Source organism: Heterocephalus glaber, unplaced genomic scaffold, assembly GCF_053883595.1.
Source record: "Heterocephalus glaber isolate CG9 unplaced genomic scaffold, H.glaber_assembly_v1.0 deba00001472, whole genome shotgun sequence".
In the NCBI taxonomy this organism is placed as follows: Eukaryota; Metazoa; Chordata; class Mammalia; order Rodentia; family Bathyergidae; genus Heterocephalus; species Heterocephalus glaber.
In genome coordinates, this window is record NW_028258315.1 from 91,665,660 (window position 1) to 91,686,627 (window position 20,968).

The 20,968-nt window shown below is 37.3% G+C and overlaps 1 protein-coding gene across 28 annotated transcripts in view; it reads left to right on the top strand.

Moving 5' to 3' along the window:
* The window catches only part of Sfmbt1 (Scm like with four mbt domains 1), a 164,401-nt gene that overhangs the window by 92,991 nt on the left and 50,442 nt on the right, over positions 1-20,968 (top strand). For 27 of the 28 annotated variants that reach the window (XR_015439597.1, XM_087182373.1, XM_087182388.1 and 24 more), the window contains one exon: positions 17,228-17,322. Coding sequence is in view for 27 of the 28 variants with exons in the window: in XM_087182373.1 (XP_087038499.1) it covers positions 17,228-17,322 (95 nt within the window). In the remaining variant the exon portion in view is untranslated. Of the gene's footprint in view, positions 1-13,624; positions 13,672-17,227; positions 17,323-20,968 lie in introns of all 28 variants that reach the window. The other variant, XM_087182395.1, reaches the window with a different exon arrangement.

Here is a 20,968-nt window from a genome sequence, read left to right on the forward strand (position 1 = left end):
CAGAAGGGGAATAGTTGGGTGAAATGGAACGTCTAGGTTTTAGTTTTTTGAGGAATCTCCATGCTGATTTCCACAGTGGTTGCACCAGTCTCCACTCCCACCATTGGTGAGAAGGGCTCTTCTTTCCTCACACCCCTGCCGGCATTTGTTATTGTTTGATTTTTTTGGGTTTTGGTACCGGGGATCGAACTCGGGTCCTTGTGCTTGCGAGGCAGCCAGTGGAATGACTGAGCTAAATCCCTGGCCCATTGGTTGATTTCTTGGTGATAGCTGTTCTTTCTGGAGTGAGATGGAATCTTAGTGTTGTTTTAACTTGCATCTCTCGAATTACCAGTGACATTGAACATTTTTCCATATATTTATTTGCCGTTTCTACTTCTTCATCTGAGACATGTCTATTCATGTCAGATGACCATTTTTGGATTGAGATTCTCTCTTCCAGCAGAGTTACTATTTCTGTTTTAATATTTAGATCTTTGATCCATTTTGATTTTAGTTTAGTGCACAGTGAAAGATACAGGCCCAGTTTTAATCTTTGGCATGTGGAAAGCCAGTTTTCCCAGCACCATTTATTAAAGAGGCTTTCTTCCAAGGAGGTGTTGTTTGGCTCCTTTGTCGAAGATATATGGCTGAGTGTGTCTGGAGTTCTAATCAGTTCCATTGAGCCTTGGGTCTGGTTTTGTTGTTGGTGGTGGTGTTGGTTTTTTTGGGGGGGGGGCAGTACCATGCTGTTTTTATCACAGTAGCTCTGTAGTATAATTTCAAGTCAGGAACTGTGATGCCCGTGTCTTGCCTTTGTTGCTCAGAATTGCTTTTGCTATTCTGGGTCTCTTCTGATTCCAAATGAATTTTAAGATTGTTTTTTCTAGTTCTGTGAAGTATGCTTATTATGGTATTTTGATTGGGATTGCATTAAATCTGTATAACAATTTTGGAAGTAGGGCCATTTTCACTATATTGGTTCTTCCTATCCAAGAACAAGGGATATCTTTCCACTTTCTCATATCCTTTTTCAGAGCACTGTAGTTTTCAGCATAAAGGTCTTTTACTTCCTTCATTAGGTTAATTTCTAGGTTTTTCCTTTTTGGGGGATGGTATTGTGAAAGGTGTTGTTTTCCTGAATTCTCTCTCAGAGGTGAGTTTGTTACTTGATTACAGGAGTGCTCTTGATTTTTAAGTGTTGACTTTATATCCAGCTATGCTACTGAATTTGGTTGTTAAATATAGAAGTCTTTTGGTGAAGTTTTTGGGGTCTTCTATGTAGAGTATCATTTCTCCACAAATAATGGTAATTTAACTTCTTCCTTTCTTATTCTTATTCCTTTTATTTATTTCTCTTGTCTAATTGCTCTGGCTAATGTTTCCAGAACTATAGTGAATAAATGGTGACAGAGGACATCCTTGTCTTGTTCCTGACTTTAGAGTGAAAGCTTTTAGTTGTCTTTTTTGTTTGTTTGAGACAGGGTCTCCCTTTGTAGTTCAGGCTGGTCCTGAACTCACTATGTAGCCCAGGCTGGCCTTGAACTCATGGTGATCCTCCTGCCCCAGCCTCTGGTGTGTGCTAGCACGCCCAGCAAGCATTTAGTTTTTGACCATTTAGTATAATGATGGCTGTTGGTTTGTCTTAGATGGCTTTTATCAGACTGAGATAAGGACCATCTATTATGGTTTGGATCTAGATCTAGATGTCCCCTCAAAGCCTCAAGCAGTCATAGGTGAATTTTTCAGAGGTGGCTGAATCTAGAGTGTGTGATGCTAGGATTAAGGGCATTTGATTACTAAACAAGTACACTGATTGGTTTGGCACCACCCTAGACTCGGTAGTCTGGGTAAGATAAAAGGAGCAGAAAGATGTTGTTAAGGTTCCCTTGTTGCTCTTGCTACCATCTGGGCACCATGAACTGTTTCTCTTCTGCAACACCCCTCTGCCATCTGCCGCTCTGCCTTAGAGCCAGCCAGTTATGGACCGAAACCTCTATAAACTGTGAGCTAAATAAACCTTCCCTCCTTTAATTTTGGGTGTCGAGTATTTTGTCTCAGTAATGAGAGAAAAGTAACTAACACACCATCTATTCCAATTTTCTGGAAGTTTTTTCTTTTTTTAAATCATGAATGGGGCCGGGGATTTAGCTCAGTGATTCTGTCGGAAGACTCACAAGCACAAGGACCCGAGTTCGATCTCTGGTACAAAAAAAAAAAATCATGAATGGCTGTGGACTTTGTCAAATGCTTTTTCTGTATCTATTGAGAGGACCATGTGGTTTTTGTCTTTGGCTCCATTAATATGGTATATTATATTTATTGATTTGCATATGTTGAACCATCTATGCATCCTTGGGATGAGTCCTTTTTAGTCATGGTGTATAATCTTGATGATTTGCTGGATTCTGTTTGCCAGTGTCTTATTGAGAATTTTTGTGTCTAGGTTCATTAGGGAAATTGGCCTGTAGTTCTTTTTTGGTTGTATACTTCTGTGGTTTTGGTATCAGAATATTGCTTCCTTTCAGGAATGAATTTGGGAGTGTTGCTTCTTTTTCATTTTCATTAAAGAATCTGAGAAGTAGTGGTGTCAGAGCTTCTCTAAATTTCTTGTAGAATTCAGCAGTGAATCCATCAGGACCTGGGCTTTTCTTTGTTGGAAGGTTTATAATTGCATCTTCAATTTTATATCTTCTTGATTCAGCTTTGGTAATTCATATGTATCCAGGAATCTGCCCATTTCTTCTGTGTTTTCCATATTGTTAGAGTACAGGTTCTCAAAGTAGCTATTGATGATGTTCTTGATTTTTGCAGGATTTGTTGTGATTTCACCCTTTTCATTCCAAATTGCATGGATTTGAGTCTTTTCTTTTTTTCCTTTTTTTGGGGGGCAGCAGGGATAAGGTTGGTTAAGGGTTTGTCAGTTTTATATAATCTTTCAAAGAACCAAGTCTTCGATTCATTGATTGTTTGTATTGTTTTCTTAGTCTCAGTTGCATTAATTTCTATTCTCATTTTTATAATCTCCTTCATATGAGCTTTGGGCTTGACTTGCTCTTTTTTGTACAAGCTTGAGGTTCAAAATTAGGTTGTTTATTTGAGCTTGCTCTGTTTTTCTGATATGGGAATTCACCACTATAAATTTCCCTCATAGGACTACTTTCATTTTGTTCCCTAAGTTCTGGTATGTTGTATTGACATTATTGTTTAATTGTAAAAACTGCCTAATTTTTCCTTTAATTTCATCTGTGACCCATTGGATTTTTAGAAGGGTATTATTTAATTTCCATGTGTTCATGAAGTTTTCATGATTTGTTTTACCATTGATTTCTAATTTCAGTGCACTATGGTGTGATAATATGCATGAGATAATTTCACTTCTTTCGTGTTTACTTAAGCTTGTATTTTGAGTTAGTGTGCCATCTGTTTTGGAGAATGTCCTATGTGCATCTGAGAATGTATATTCTTTTGTTTTGGGGTAGAATACTCTGTAGACATGTACGAGGTCCGTTTGTTCAAAAGTTTGGTTCAGTTCTGACCTTTATTTATTTTTTGTCTAGCTGATCTATTTGTGGGTGGGGTATTGAAGTCCTCCATTACAGTTGTATTAGTGCTTATTTGATTTTTCATGTCTGTTAATATTTGTTTTTTTTGTTTTGTTTTTGGTACCAGGGATCGAACTTCTTGGGTCCTTGCGCTTGCACAGCAGGTGGTGAAACCACTGAGCTAAATCCCTGGCCCTAATATTTGTTTTATATAATTGAGTATGCTGGTATTTGGTGCATATATATTTATGATTGTTTTCTCTTCCTCTTGGATTATTCCCTTTACAATGGTGTAGTGACTTTGTGTCTTTCTTGATCAGTTTTGGCTTGAAATCTACTTTGTCTGCAAATAAATGAGCTACCCCTTTTTTATTCTGGGTTCCTGTTACATGGAGTATTTTTTTCCATCCTTTGACTTTCAGTCTGTGAATCTCTTTTTGAATTAAATATGTTTCTTTCTTTCTTTTTTTTTTTTTTTGGTACCGGGGATTGAACTTGGGTCCTTGTGGTTGCGCAGCAGGCGGCGAAACCACTGAGCGAAATCCCTGGCCCTAAGTGTGTTTCTTGTATGCAGCATATTGTTGGATCTTCATGATCCATTCTGCCAGTCTGTTTCTTTTGATTGGTGAATTCAGAACATTTACATTGATGCTTATAACTAATTTATACTGCCATATCCATGTCATACTATTTTCCTCTTGTTGGGTCCCCCCCCCCCCCCCAGTTTAATTACTTGCCTTCCTGGTGGATTAATTTGGTTGGAGTTCATGGCATTGTAGTCCTCATGTGTCTTTCTAGAATCTCCTTCAGAACATTTTGGAGTGCTGGTTTGGTGGCCATGAGTTTCTTCAGGTGTTCTTTGTCACAGAAGTATCTTATTTCTCCATCAATTTTGAAAGATAGCTTTGCAGGGTACATCAATCTGGACTAGAGGTTGTTTTCTTTTAGGGAATACTTTACTCCAAACTCTCCTTGACTTATGTGTTTGTGTTGAGAAGTCTCCGTGATTCTGTTGGGCTTTACTTTATAGGAGATTTATTTCTTTTCTCTAAAAGTTTTTAATACTGTGTTCTTGTGTTGAATTTTTGGAATCTTGACTGTTATATGCCTTGGTCTGGTTTTTTTTTATCATAGTTAATTGGAGTTTTATATGCCTCACTTATCTGTGTGTCAAATTCTTTTTCCATGCTTGGGAAGTTTTCTGCTATTACTTTGTTTTTCCTGCTATTACTTTTGTGAACAGTTTTTTGTGTTGTTTGCACTATCTCCTGCTTTTTCATTGACTCCGGTCAATCTTACATTGTTATTCTTTGCATCATCTAGCAGCTGTTGGATTGACTTTTTGAGGTGCCTTGATATTTTTGAGGTATCTTCCTTTTCATGATTGCTCACTGCAATCTTGTCTTCAATATCTGATATTCTGTTCTCACATTGTCTCATTCTGCTGCATACACTTTCAATAGATTTTTTTTTCACATTCAGTAGAATTTTTAATCTCCTGGATATCTGTTTGAATCTGTTTCATGATTCCGTTTCTTTCTATGTTGGGCTTTCATGGTTTCCATCACTTTCCTAAGTTCTATTTTTCTTTTGTTTTGCTTTATTCTTGATTGTTGGTTTTTGTTCTAATGTGATTGTGAAGTTGCCAGTTCTTTTGTTGTTCTGTTTGGTTCTTGTTTTTATTTCTTCCTTCTCTCTTTCCCTCTTGTCATCTTTACCAGTTTCCCACAGTTCACATAATCTTCTTTTGTCCTCCAGCCTTGCTTCTAATCTCCTCCTCTTCTTCTATTTCTCTATTGTCCCCCCAACCTCTTTTAAAAATTAAATTTTTTTTTCTTTTTCCTGCTCTTGAAAAGTAGTGTGCCTCATCCTTCTGGCCTTGACAAGAAATGTGCTGTCCCAGGAATATTCCTCTTCCCAGCATGAGACTCCACCACTGTGCCATTTGAGAGAGATGTCATTTCTCTTTTGTTACTTTCAAGATTTCTGCCTTTATCTTTAGTTTTCAGAAGTTTGATTTTGGTGTTGCTTTGCATAGATTTCTTTGAGGTTATCTTTTTTTTTTTTTTTTTTCCCCACAATTCTATTTTTTTTTGGTACCGGGGATTGAACTCATGACCTTGCGCTTGCTAGGCAAGCGGCGGAACCGCTGAGCTAAATCCCCAGCCCTTTTTTTTTGGTTAATTAAAAAAAAATTTTTTTTTAAAATTCTTTTATTGTTATATTTTAGGTATACAACACAATTACATTTCTCATTGGCAATTGTACCTTTACTTAATGCATCTTCGTTCTTATTTTTTCCCCATTCCTAGCCCTCCCTTCACCCCCTCCACCCTTCCCTATTTACAAAGACTTTATTTCCATTTTTTCTATTTCTCAGCATTTTTCTTTTCCCTTCTTTCCTTTCCCCTGCCCCTCCCACTACCCCTACCCCTTTGGACCTTTTCTTCCTATTTTGCATTATCGATTATTCATTCTAATTATTGGTACATTTTAGGTATACGATATAATAACATTCATTATTGGAAATTTGCACCTTTACATAGTCTCTCTTGGTTCCCATCTTTCACCCTTGCCGAGCCCTCCCTTCAACCCCTCTATTCTTCCCTATTTACAAAGATTTTGTTCCTGTTTGTCCATTTTCTCATATTCCATTCCCTTCTTTCCTTTCCCCTACCCCTCCCACTTCCTTCTCCTTTGCCCCTTTTCTTCCTATTTCACATTACCTATTATACAGTTTAGTCCTTATTTACACTTTCAGTTTCTCACACCAGAAAAACTATTCGGTATTTATACATGTGTGTTCTAATTTATTTCACTTAAGAGTATGGCCTCAATGTGCATCCACTTAGCTATAAATGTCTCTAATTTCTCATTTTTTATGGCTGAGTAGTACTCCATTTTATAAAAAAACCCACATTTTCTTTATCCAGTCTCCAGTTGATGGGCATTTGGGCTGTTTCCAAGTTTTAGCTATCACAAACTGTGCTGCTATAAACATGGGTGCACATATACCACTGTGGTATGATTTTTTTAATTCTTTGGGGAAGATCCCCAGCAGTAGAACAGCTGGGTCAAATGGGACTTCCAGTCCTAGTCCTTTGAGGTACCTCCATACTGATTTCCACAGTGGTTGCACCAGTCTACACTCCCACCAGCAGTGGAGCAGGGTTCCTCTTTCCCCACAGCCCCACCAGCATTTGTTATTGGTTGATTTCATGATAGCAGCCATTCTTTCTGGGGTGAGGTGGAATCTCAGTGTTGTTTTCATTTGCATCTCTCGAATGACCAGTGAAGTTGAACATTTTTTCATGTATTTATTTGCTATTTCTACTTCCTTGTCTGACAAATGTCTGTTATTTCAGATGCCCATTTTTGGATTGTGTCTTTAAATTTGGGAGGTCTGATCTTTTTAAGTTCTTTATAGATTCGAGATAGTAGACCTTTGTCTGAGAAAGAGCAGGTGAAGATTTTTTTCCCACATTGTGGGTTGTCTCTTCATACTGCTGGTGGTTTCTCTTGCCGTGCAGAAGCTTTTTAATAAGAAGAGATCCCACTTGTTGATTATTTGTGCTAGTTCACGGGCAACTGATGTTTTGTTCATAAAATCTTTTCCTACACCGATGTCTTCAAGGGTTCTACCTAACCTCTGTTACAACTGGTTCAGAGTTTCTATTTTACTATTTAGCTCTTTAATCCATTTTAATTTTAGTTTAGTGCATGGTGAGAGATATAGGTCTAGTTTTAATCTTTCGCAAGTTGAAACCCAATTTTTCCAGCACCATTTATTAAAGAGGCCATCTTTCCTCCAGTGAGGGTGTTTGTATCCTTTATCAAAGATGAGATGGCTGAGTGTGTCTGGAGTTGTTTCTGCATCTTCTAATCTGATCCACTGGTCCTCAGGTCTGTTTCTTTGCCAGTACCATGCTGTTTTTATCACAGTAGCTTTGTAGTAGAGTTGCAGGTTGGGGATTGTGATACCCCCTGCCATGTCTCTGTTACCTAGAATTGCTTTTGCTATTCTGGGTCTCTTCTGTTCCAAATGAATTTTTGGATTGTTTTCTCGAGGTCCATGAAGTATGCTGCTGGGATCTCAATTGGAATTGCATTGAATCTATATAGCAGTTTTGGAAGTATGGCCATTTTCACTATATTAATCCTTCCTACCCAGGAGCAGGGGATGTCTGTCCATTTTCTGATATCATCTTCAATCTCTCTTTTCAGAGTGCCATAGTTTTCAGAGAAGAGGTCTTTGATTTCTTTTGTTAGGTTGATTCCTAGGTATTTCAGTTTTTTGGATGCTATTGTGAAAGGAATTATTTGCCCTATTTCTCTCTCAGTGAGTCTGTCATTTGTGTAGAGGAAAGCTATTGATTTTTGTGTGTTGACCTTGTAACCAGCTACTTGACTGAATTTGGTTATTAAGTCTAGAAGACTTTTGGTGGAGTTCTTGGGGTCTTCTATATAGAGTATCATGTCATCTGCAAATAATGACAACTTGACTTCTTCATTTCCTACCTTTATTCCTTTTATTTCCTTCTGTTGTCTTAATTGCCGTGGCTAATGTTTCCAGAACTATATTGAACAAGAGTGGTGATAGTGGACATCCTTGTCTTGTTCCTGATTTTAGTGTGAAGGATTTCAGTTTTTGACCATTTAGTATGATACTGGCTGTTGGTTTTTCATAGATGGCTTCTATCAGTTTGAGGTAGAGACCGTCTATTCCAATTTTTTGTAGGGTTTTTATCATAAATGCATGTTGGATTTTGTCAAATGCTTTTTCTGCATCTATGGAGATAATCATATGGTTTTTGTCCTTGGCTCTATTGATATAGTGTGTTACATTGATTGATTTGTGTATGTTGAACCATCCCTGCATCCCTGGGATGAATCCCACTTGATCAGGGTGTATGATCTTCTTGATGATCTTCTGCATTCTGTTTGCCATTATCTTATGAAGGACTTTTGCATCTATGTTCATTAGTGAGATTGGCCTATAGTTCTTTTTGGTTGGGTCTTTCTCTGCTTTGGGGATCAAGGTGATGCTTGCTTCCAGGAATGAATTTGGGAGTATTGCTTCCCTTTCCATTTCATTGAAGAATTTAAATAGTAGTGGCAGTAGTTCCTCTCTAAATGTCTTGTAGAATTCAGCCGTGAAGCCATCAGGGCCCGGGCTTTTCTTAGTTGATAAGTTTTTAATTACATTTTCAATTTCATTGGTTGATATTGGGTTGTTCAGGATTTTTAGGTCTTCTTCGTTCAACTTTGGTAATTCATATGTATCTCGGAATCTGTCCATTTCTTCTGTGTTGTCCATCTTATTGGCGTATAGGTTCTGGAAGTAGGTATTGATGATCCTCTGGATTTCTGCTGGGTCTGTTGTAATTTCACCCTTTTCATTCCTAATTGCATGGATTTGGGCCTTTTCTTTCCTTTTTCTGATAAGGTTGGCTAAGGGTTTGTCAATTTTGTTGATTCTTTTGAAGAACCAACTCTTGGCTTCATTGATTTTTTGTATCATTCTCTTAGTCTCCATTGCATTGATTTCTCCTCTGATCTTTATAATTTCCTCCCTTGTATGAGCTCTGGGGTTGTCCTGTTCTTCTTTTTCTAGCAGCTTGAGGTTCAGCATCAGGTTGTTTAATTGGACTCATTCTGTTTTCCTAATATATGCGTTTTCACTGCTGTGAATTTCCCTCGTAAGACTCCTTTCATTGTGTCCCATAGATTGCGATATGTTGTATTGTCATTGTCATTTAATTGAAGGAATTGTCTGATTTCTTCTTTAATTTCCTCTGTGACTCATTGGTTATTCAGAAGTGTGTTGTTCAGTTTCCATGTGTTTATGAAATTTTTTGAGTTTCTTTTGCTATGGATCTCCAATTTCATTGCACTATGGTCTGATAATATACAGGGGATAACTTCAATTCCTTTGCATTTCCTTAAACATGTTCTTTGCGTGAGTATGTGGTCTATTTTTGAGAATGACCCATGTGCAGCTGAGAAGAATGTGTATTCTGATTTTGTGGGGTGGAACACTTTGTAAACATCTGTTAAGTTCATTTGTTCAAGAGTTCGATTGAGTTCTAGTATTTCATTACTTATTTTTAGTCTAGTTGATCTATCTATTTGTGACAGTGGGGTGTTGAGGTCCCCCACTATAATTGTCTTAGTGCATATATGACTTTTCATGTCCGTATTTGTTTTATATAGTTGGGCGCACTTGTGTTTGGTGCATAGATATTTATGATTGTCATCTCTTCCTCTTGGATTGTTCCCTTTACCAGGATGTAGTGTCCTTCTTCGTCTCTCTTAATCAGTGTTGGTTTGAAATCTACTTGATCTGCCAAGAGGATAGCTACTCCTGCTTTTTTTTGGGTTCCTGTCTCATGCAGTATTGTTTTCCACCCTTTAACTTTCAGTCTGTGAGTTTCCTTTTGAATTAAGTGTGTTTCTTGTATGTAGCATATTGTTGGATTTTGCTTCTTGACCCATTCTGCCAGTCTATTTCTTTTGATTGGTGAATTGAGACCATTAACGTTGATGGTTATAACTGAAACGTATTGACTTGTCATTGCCATGACTTTTTCTTTTTGTTGGGTTCTCCCCCTTTACATTTAATTTCTTGTCATGCCAGATGGGTTCATTCTGCTTTGCTTCCTGGGGTTATGATCCTCAATGTCTGTTCCTAGGATATTGTGTAAAATTCTTTGGAGTGGTGGTTTGGTATTCACGAAGTTCCTAAGGTGCTCTTTGTCATGAAAGTATCTTATTTCTCCATCCATTTTGAAAGATAGTTTTGCAGGGTACATCAATCTGGGTTGGAGGCTGTTTTCTTTTAGGGCTTGGAATCTGTCACTCCAAGCTCTTCTTGCCTTGATGGTTTGTGTTGAGAAGTCTGCTGTGATTCTGATGGGCTTTCCTTTGTATGTGATTTGTTTCTTTTCTCTAACTGCTTGTAGAACTTTGTTCTTCTGTTGAGTTTCTGGAATCTTAACAATTATATGCCTATGTGTAGGTTTTTTTTGATCAAGGCTATTTGGAGTCTTATATGCCTCACTTATCTGTATGTCAAGTTCTTTTCCCATGTTTGGGAAGTTTTCTGCCATTACTTCTGTGAATAGTTTTTTTTATGTCATCTGCACTCTCTCCTGTTTCTTCATTGACTCCAATCAGTCTTATGTTATTTTTCTTTGCATCATCTAGCAGCTGCTGGATTGATTTCTCGTGTTCTCTTATAATTTTGAAACAATTTTTCTTTTCCTGGTCATTAATTGCTATCTTATCTTCTGTAGTTGAAATTCTGTCCTCACATTGGCTCATTCTGCTGTGTAGACTTTCAATGGAGTTTTTCATGTCCTGGAAATCTATTTGCATCTGTTTTATGGATTCCATTTGTTTCTTATGTTAGGATTCCTTCATGTTCCTGAGCTCCTCTCTAGATTTATTAATCATGTCTTGCACTAGGGGCACAATTTCTCCTGTTATCTGAGAAATTATTTCTGATTTCATTTTTTCCAGATCCCCTTTTGTTGCCAGTTCAGTGGGTCCAGGTGGTTGAGTATCAGAGTGTCCCATCTCATTTCCCTTTGGGGTTGCTGTAGATGATCTGGAAGTCTGGTTTTGAGACCTATTTACATGTTTTCTCATTTCGACTGGGGGGACAGGGGGGCTGCTGTTGGCGTCCACGTGGCTCATCTCTGAGCTGGGAGAGGTGGGCCAGGGGCCGGAAGCGGTGGCAGGGATGGTGGCCCGAAAGCCCCTCCCTCTGGGCCGGGAGTGGCGGGATGTTTGGTGGCCCGGAAGCCCCTTCCTCTGGACCAGGAGCAGTGGGATGTTGGCTCAGAAGCCCCTACCTCTGGGCAGGAATTCTTTAAATGCTGAGAACTTGATTAGCTCCAGTACAGTGGTCTGGTGGTCCGGTGTCCTCTGCGTCTTTGTAGTGTGGAACCAGGTGGCTGTACAGAGAAGAGGCCAAAGGAGCGGTGGGGTGTGTGTGTGTGTGTATGTGTGTGTCCAGTGGATTGCTGATTCGGTGTTTTCCGCACGACTCGAGGTTATCTTGTTTGGTGTTTTCTATGCTTGAAGTCATAGGTTTATATCTTCTGTCTACACTGGATAATTTTCAGCTATTATTCAGTTTATTTTTCAACACCACATTCTTCCTTGTCTTCCTCTGAAACTTTGATGAAACAGTGTAGATTTCCTTGTCCTACAGGTGAATGAGGCTCTTCTCATTTTTTTCAATGTGTTTTGTCCTTGTTTAGATTGTCTGTCTTTAGTTTTACTTCATTCCTCTGTCTGCTTCATTCTACTGTTGAGCTTATTGGTGAGTTTTTAAAAATTTTTGGTCATTATATTTTTTAGTTCTAAAATTTCCTTGTTGAGATGGAGAGGAATGGGGAGGGAAATAGAACCAACTTAAAATGCTATGGCATTCACTGTCCTAAATAAGGTTCAGCAGCTTACTTTTAGTAAGTGCTTTTCAGTTATGTGCCTTTGATTAACTTTAGAACTTTGAAATGGTTGATCTTTGTTGTTTAGCCAGTATTTTTGGTGCTTTTGTGGGATAGTGAATTTATTGAGTATTCACTGCCATTTCAGAAGCTGATTTGTTTTGTTCTAAATATTATTAACTTGTAGATTATGTGTGCATGCGTGTATGTTTTATGAGTTTGAATCCATTGCTAAGATCATTCGTTTGAAGATCAAATTGACAATTTTGGAGTAGTAAGTGTACTTTCAGGTTGGTTCCTGTGTTGGGAAACCATCCATGTTTGATACATTTAGTCTTTGCTTTGTGGTCCAGTAAGATTCCTAGGTAACTCTTGCACATATCCTGCCCCAAACTTGCAATCTTTCATTTCCTTGAGGAACTTTTTTTTTTTTAAAGTAACTATGTTATTTAGAGCCCACAGTATGGTGCTCATTGATACTAGGTTGTCATTTCTTTTTAGACTTAACCATAGACATAGCTAGAAAATTCACATCTTTTGAAAAGATAGTCATCATTTCAGATAGATACTGATCTTTACAATTTTAATTTAAAATTAGTTTTTACTTCTTTTATTTTATGCTTCAATATCTTGTCTTTTAGAAATACTTTGTTCCTAATGATGTTAATATCATTATTTGTTTTTATCCTATGGTAGTCCTACAGTTGTTTCAAAGTAACAGTACCAACATTCCAAATATCCATAAGTTGCCAGTGTGCAGTTTTACTTTTCTTTATGGTTTTTCCATTGAGGTTTGAGGTCATAATACTGAATTTTAACTTGACTTAATGGAATCCTGCTTTTTCTTTGGTTGTATTGGCTTATTTGATTCAGTTTATTTGCAATTTTTGGATTTTTTCCTACCATCTTAATGAAGTTTTTGAATTATGTGAAGTAGCTACATATTTTCTAGTACCAAGCTTATGTAACAAGATTGTTACTTTCAGCCTGATACTGTTTGTTTTGCTCCTTCACCCACATGCCTACCTTTATTAGATTTTAACTTACTCTTTCCATTTTTAAAATAGAAACAAATAGATGTATGTGTTTGTAATTGCACATTTTTCATACATTAAGGTTTATTTGCATTTCTTTTTTATAACACATTCACACTTATATCTCCCGTTTTATACAAAGTAGTGATTTTTTTTTTTTTTTTGGTACCGGGGATTGAACTCGGGTCCTTGCACTTGTGAGGCAGGCGGCAAAACCACTGAGCTAAATCCCTGGCCCCCAAAGTAGTGAGTTTTAAAAAGTGTTCTGTACTGTGGTTTTTAAAAATATATTTTGGAGATTATTCTGCATGATTATATAGAGATCATTTTCATTGCTTTTTACAGATCTGTAAAACTAGATAGCTTGGTCTAGGTTTATAGACTTGAAGGATATACCATCATTATTCAGCCAGCTCATTACCGATGGACATTTAGGTTATTTTCAATCTTGGTATTACAGATAGTGCTGCAATGAATAGAGGTTTTTCTTTGGTACCGGAGATAGAACTCAGGACCTTGTGCTTCCGAGGCAGGCGGCAGCACCACTGAGCTAAATCCCTGGCCCTGCAATGAATAGATTTGTACTTATGTCTTTTTGTATTTTTGCCAGCATATCTTTGGGATAAATTCCTAGAAGTGGGATTGCTGGATCAAAAGGTAAATACATATGAAATTTTGCTAGATATTGCCAAGCTTCCTTCCCCAGGAGTTGTGTGATTGTCCTTTACCTTTATTACAACTCCAACACAGAGTATATTGTCAGACTTTGGAGTTCTTTCCAATCTGGTATCTTAATGTAGTGTTAATTTACATTTTTATTAAAATGAAAAATTGTACATTTTCATATATTTAAGATTAATTTCCCATTTTTTATAAACTATCTTTTCATGTTTTGCTTCTTTTCTCATCACATCATTAATTTCTTCTCAGATTTAATAATTTTTAATGTATGAGATTTAAGTTGATTCGTCTGTGAGTTTCATTGTTACTGTTTATTTTTTATTTTTAAATTCGCATGCTGCTTAAAGGATTAGATTCCTTTCCTAGCACTGTAAATATTTAGCCTCCTTATGTTTGAGTAAGAGTAGTTGACTTGCTATTGGCTTGTACTTCCAGGTTGCTCTCAAAGCAGTCTTTGTCAGTTTGTATTCCTAGTGAAAAATTTCAAGTACAGAAAAATATGGGCAAAAATATAATAAACGGTCATGTACTTATCTTAAATAATTAGAAAATGTTAACATTGCCCAATATCTGTTTCTGTTTTTTGTGCTAAAGTGTTCATAATATAAATTTTACTACTTTAACCATTTTAAAGTGTATTGTTCAAGGGCATTAAGTACACTCACATTGCAATACAATCATCTCAGAACTTTTTCCATCTTCCTAAAGTGGACCATACCCATTAAATAACTCCCCAGTTCTCCTTTTCCACCATTCTACTTAACGGCTCTAGAGTAACTATTCTGGGTACCTTATATAAATGGAATCATATAACATTTGACTTTTTGTGATGTGGTTAATTTACTTAGAATAATGTCCACGGGGATCATCCATGTCATAGCATGTATCAGGATTTTCTTTCTAAGGCTAAATAATACTCTGTTATGTGCATATATCCACATTTTGTTTATCTATTCATCAATTGATGATGGACTTGTGTTGCTTTTACCTTTTGGCTACTGTGAATATTGTTGTTAGGAACATTCATGTACAAATACTGTTTGAGTCCCTTTCATTTCTTTTTCATATGTACCCAGAGGTGGAATTATTGGATCATGTGATAATTTCTAAAAAAACCCCAACAAACTGTTTTTGAGAAGCTGCCATATAGTTTTATACAGTTTTACATTCCTACCAGCAGTGTACATGGGTACTAATTTCTCTACTTTCTTACCAACACTTGTTATTTTCTGCTTTTTTGAAATAGCTATCTTAATGTATGTGAGATGGTATTTCATTGTGGTTCTGAGGTGCATTTCCTTATGATTAGTAATGTTAGACCTCTTTTCATGTGTTTCCATTTTTAAAAAGACATAAAACAGTACTCTTTGTATTTCCTTCTACTCGTTAGTTATCCTTTTCCTCTCAAAAGTAACATTGGTAAAGTTCACATATATTCTTCCCATTCTTTTTTTATACTCTTATTAATATGCACATATTCATAAACATTATACTGCAGGGTTTTTTTGAGGCCTAAATTGTTTCTGTGCTTTTCATTCTACACTTACCTTTTCTTAATTTTTTTGATATTTATGTTAATTCTAGCTTATTCGTTTCAACTACTGTGTATGTAATAGTGTTCCATTGAAGCATTGCAACAATTGATCTATGCTCCTACTGATTGCTTCTAGTCTGTTGCTATTACAGATAGTGTGGTGGTGAATATACAATACTCATATTTGCCTTCTTGTGTTCGTGGGAAGCATGGATCCCCTGGAGTATAGTCAACTATTTATTGAGAACTTGCTCTGTTCCAGGCATGGTTCTATGAGAATATATGAGGATGTGATTGAAAAGTACAGTGAAAGCACTGGGGATTTAGCTCAGTGGTGCTGCTGCCTGCCTCACAATTGCAAGGTCCTGAGTTCAATCCCCAGTACAAAAAGAAAAAAAGAAAAGTACAGTGAATGTTTAACTTTAAAAAATGTATCAAATAAAAGACACACTGCCATTAATCTTCTCAAAATACTCCCCCGTGCTTGGAACACACTTATCCCATTGTTCTTGGCACTTTCTGAAGCAGTTCTGCAAGTCTGGTGAGTGTCTTTAGTTGCATTGTTGTGGCTGGCTCTGTGTCCTGAACAATTCAAAATGTTTGCTTTTCATGATCATTTTGACTTTGAAGAAGAGTCAGAAGTCACAGAGCCCGATCTTGTGGATGAGGACATACCATAATGTTTTTATAAGCAAATTTTTATCACACCTCTTAAAGACACTCATGAAGTAAGACTTCAACTATATACCAGGTATTTTGAGTCCAGGTGACAGATATAGGAGTGATTAAAGCAAAATTTCTGTCTTCATGGAGTTTATGATCTAGTAAGGAAGATAAATGGTGCATGGTCAAGTAAGAATAAATGCCATTGGGCCAGGGATTTAGCTCAGTGTTTTCGCTGCCTGCTGTACAAGTGCAAGGTCCCAAGTTCAATCTCCGGTACCAAAAAAAAAAAAAAGAAAAGAATAAATGCCATGAAGAAAAAGGAACCAGAGGGCAGGGGATTTAGCTCAGTGATTCTGGCACCTGCCACGCAAGTGCAAGGTCCCAAGTTCTATCCCTGGTACCAAAAAAAAAAAAAAAAAAAAAAAGAGAGAGAAAGGAACCAGAGCCCTATTTAGGTGAGAATTGGTGGAAGGCCTTTCTGATGACGCAGCATTTGAGCAGAGACTTGAATGAAATGAAGGTGTGATCTCCACTGGGAGTTAAGTCTTTGGACTGAGAGTAGAGTAAACAGAGGCTTTGCAGAAAGAGCATGATTGAAGAGTGGCAAGAAACCATCACCTGAAGGCAGTGAGCCTGTAGACAGGAATAAAGTGGAAGAGTAGGAAGAGGAGGTGGCTAGGGGTCAGATCATGTAGGCCTTTTTTAGGGCCCTAAAGATTTTAGATCTTATTTAAGTATGACTGAAAGGTGAAAGTTATTGTGGATAGGCCTTATAATAGAGATTGCAGTAGACAGGGTGAGAAATAGTTAGATTGGGGATACGTTTTGAAGATGGTAACTACAGAACTTTTTTTATGGATTTGATTTAAAGTGTGAAAGAAATGGAGGGGAAAGCAAGAATAATAACTATATTTTGAATTGAGCTCAGATATTGATTAGGACACTCAATTGGAGAATACTCAGCATTGGATTGAAAATTTGAGTTTGAAATACCTGTTAAATATACTAAATATTTGGTATTGGACCCTAAATTGCAGTCCAAAGTGATTGTAACAATTGTATCCATTGGAGTGACCTTCAGATTTGGTGTTTACTCAGGAAGAGATAGCATGCCAAACTACTAATGCGTTGATGCATTGATATCAGTACACTAAGGGAACCTGTGATTAAAACAGCAAAAAACTACTTATCTCTTTTGTGTAACATCAACAATTTGTCCTGAAGTAAATTCTGTAAGTTAGGGTTACTAATTTTATGGGTTTTTTACTTTGAGGTTTTTTTTTTTTTAATTGAGACCATTTTTGTTTTGTTTTGCTTTGTTTTTAATTTCAGATGCTGGATCTGGTATGGAAGAAGTGGAATTAAGCTGGGAAGATTATCTAGAAGAGACAGGGTCCACAGCAGTTCCCTATGGGTCATTTAAACATGTAAGAAATAACTATTTGCTTACTGATTATATCCTTTCCCTTTTAATCACTGTAATTATTAGAGGATTTAGAGTTATTTTAAGTTGAGGTATTTGAAAAAATTTAAATGTTCTTTCCTTTTCCTTCTTCCTGCTACTCTCATTAAGAAAACTTGACATATTCTTTTTTTGTTTTCATTTTTTGAAACAGGGTCTCGCTATGTAGTTCAGACTGGCCTTGAACTCACTATGTAGCCTAGGCTAGCCTCAAACTTGCAGCGATCCTCCTGCCTCAGCCTCCAGAGTGCTGGGATTACAGGCATGTGCCAAGAAAACTTGATATATTCTAAAATTCTTTTTGGTGTGTGTATGTATGTATGTGTATATGTATATATGTATGTATGTATGTGCATATATGCATATATATATATATATATATATATATATATATATATATATATATATATAAAATTTTTTCCTCCCCAAAATAGTACTTATCTTTTTGACTGTTCACAAGTATTCTTTTATTTTTGTCAAAAACCCTTCTCAATAGCCGGGAATGGTGGCACATACTTATAATCCTCACACTTGGGAGGCTGAGGCAGAGGAATTGCCCCAAGTTCAGGTGGGCTACATAGCGAGATCTGTCTCAAAAAACAAACAACAAAAAAAAAACCCTTCTCATTGAAGAAAATTATAGAATTCTTTATACTTTGTTGGGTTTTATGACTCTTGGCTTACTCATTGAAAGTAATTTCAGCAATGTTAATTGCTTAACCCTATGTTGAACAGAAATATGTCATATATTGGGTCATATTAGTGGCCTTTGCAGTCCAGTTTTGTGCCCTGACAGCTTAGCTTAGTGCTTTACCAAGGAACAGCATATTTGCTCTCTGTGATAACTTTAGAATGTAAGAAAATACTCCAGATGTTGTTAATAATTTATATCTAAGCTGGGCATGTTAGCACACACCTGTGATCCCAGTACTGTGGGAGGCTGAGGCAGGACGGTGGCAAGGTCAAGCCCACCCTGGGTAATTTAGCTGCTTAGTGAGACACTGTCTCAAAAGTTTAAAATAGTGAAGAGATGGGGATGTAGCTCAGTGAAAAGGTCATGGATCCAGTACCCAGTACCATCCTTTTTTTTTTTTTTTTTTTAAATTTTGAGACAGGATCTTGCTAAGTTACCCAGGCAGGACTCAAACTTGTGATCCTCCTGCCTCTGCCTCCCAAAGTGCTAGAATTATAGGCATGGCCACCACACTGGGCTAAACTCCCTTTTAAAACACATAAAATTAGTGATTCTGACATTGCTATGTATAGGCTGCTTGGATTACCATGATAAAATATCAGAGATCCTGTGATTTAAACAACACAAATTTATTTTTCACAGTTCTGGTGACTAAAAGTTTGAGATCAGTGTGCATGGCCAGTTTCTGATAAGGGCTTGCTTCTTGGCTTGTAGATAGCAGTCTTCTTGTTGTGTCTTCACATAACATGGGATGGGGTGGGGCCGGAGTGAGTGTGTGCGAGTGATCGAGTGTGTGTGCACCTCCGAGTGCACTCTGCTGTCTCTCCTTGTGTTGGGTCAGGGCTGCACCTGTGATCTTGTTGACCCTAACTGGATCTGTGTGATCTGAATGTTTGTGTCTGCCAGAGATTCATATGTTGAAGCCCATCCTCAACTCCAGTGACAGGAAGAGATGATGTGGTGAGGTTGAGGAGATGAGGGCTTTGGGAGGTGATTAGGTGATTCCTGAGTGGGGTCATTGCCTGTATGAAAGAGGTCTGGGAGAGTTTGTTTGCTTATTTCACCAAGTGAAGCGATAGCAAGAAATCACCATTTGTGAAGTACAGAGTAAGCTGTCATCAGACACTGAATCTGCTAGTGCCTTGATCTGAGACCCTTTAGCCAGTAAAATTGTGGACAATAAATTTCTGTTATTTGTAAATGACTCAGTCTAAGATATTTTGTGATAGCATCCTGAATAGATTAAGATATGTTCCATAAAGGGCCCATCTCCAAATATAGTCACGCTAGAATTTGGGCATATAAATTTGGGGATACATTGCATTGGTTACTTTTTTCTTTTTTTAGGTTGTTTTTTTTTTTTTTAACGTGGAAAACCTGTTAGTGCTTCTATAATACCTTTGAATTTTTGTGGGTTTTTTTCCTTTTTTTTTCTTTCTGAATTTTTGTTTTTGATATTATTCCTAGTCTGATATGTATTGTGTACTAATGTTCAGATAGACAGTAAATTCCTTTACCTAAATTCTGGTTTTTAAAATGTCATTTTTATTAAAGAAAAAGATTTCACCTTTTCTTCCATGAATGAAAAAGCAAAAAGGAGAGTGAAAAATGCACACTCTTTCATTGTTAAATTAAGAAATATTTGTAAACTTGAATCCTAGAGTATGGTAAAGGGCTACCACACTCTGAGTTTTCTGAGAAGGGAAGCCTGTAGCTAGCGTATCACAGGAAAAGAACAGGTAGAACTCAGATCTTCAGGTCAGTGGAGATGAATGTACAGGCATCTGGCAGGGCTTTTACAGGATCCAGTTTGGAACACAGGAAAGAGGAAAACAAGGCTGAAGAAAGAATTAGAGATGATATTTGAAGAGGATGCAGAAGCTTTCCTAATGGTACATTCTGATGAAACAGCATTCACCCAGAGAGAGACTAAATTCTACCTGCTATTTTAGAAATAAAACAAAACCAAAAAAAATGGCTTTAAAGGTGTTAGGGAAAGGAATACAAACCCTATCAACCCTGAGGCATGGGTGAGGGTTCACTGCAGCTTGGGGAAGAATAGAAGAAAAATAAAACTTCTGTCCCGGGGGAGGAGAGGGAACACATGCTGAAGCATTAGGAGTCCCCTGCAGTTGGGAGAGGGGTGGGATCACTGAGAAGTTCCCCTCCAAGACCCAGGGACACAGACTAAGGTTCAGCTTACAACTGAGGTTGAATCTGTTTCTCTTCAGCTGTCTCTCACCACCAGGTTAGAAAGTGTGTGGTCTGGTGTAGCAGGAAAGGCAAGCTTATAAAGAGACATTCTCTGAGGTACAGTCACAAAGAGAAGACCTAAGTCTGTGGGTGGAGCAGAGGCACTGACAAAAGGAACCCTCTGGCAAATGAACTTATGCCTAAATACTCGATGATGATGATGCTATAAGAATTGGAAGCCTGTGGGGGGGTATTGCATCACCGTAGCAACAGCAAACCCCAGACCCAGCTCCACAACTAACTAGATTAACTTAATCTTCTCCCTTGAACTAAGGGCCTAAGAAAAGAAGAAACATGCCCATTTTTAGGCATAACTATTATTTATCTAAGTATCGATTGTTTTATGATGTTTTGTTTTCAGCCAAAAATTATAGGGCACATAATGGAGCAAGAGAAAAACAACAAACCATTAAGAGACAAAGCAGTCCACAGATCAGACTCATATGGTCCAGATGTTGGAGCTATTGGACAGGAAATTTTAAGTAACTGTGATTAATATGTTAAAGGCCCCAGCACAATAGAGAATGTGAACAAACAGAAAAGGAATATTAGCAGAGATGAAAACTATTAGAATGAATGAAATGGAAATAATAGTAATGAAAAACATAATAACAGTTGATGAGTGTTTTTGTCAGGCTCATTAATAGACTTGACAACTGAGGAA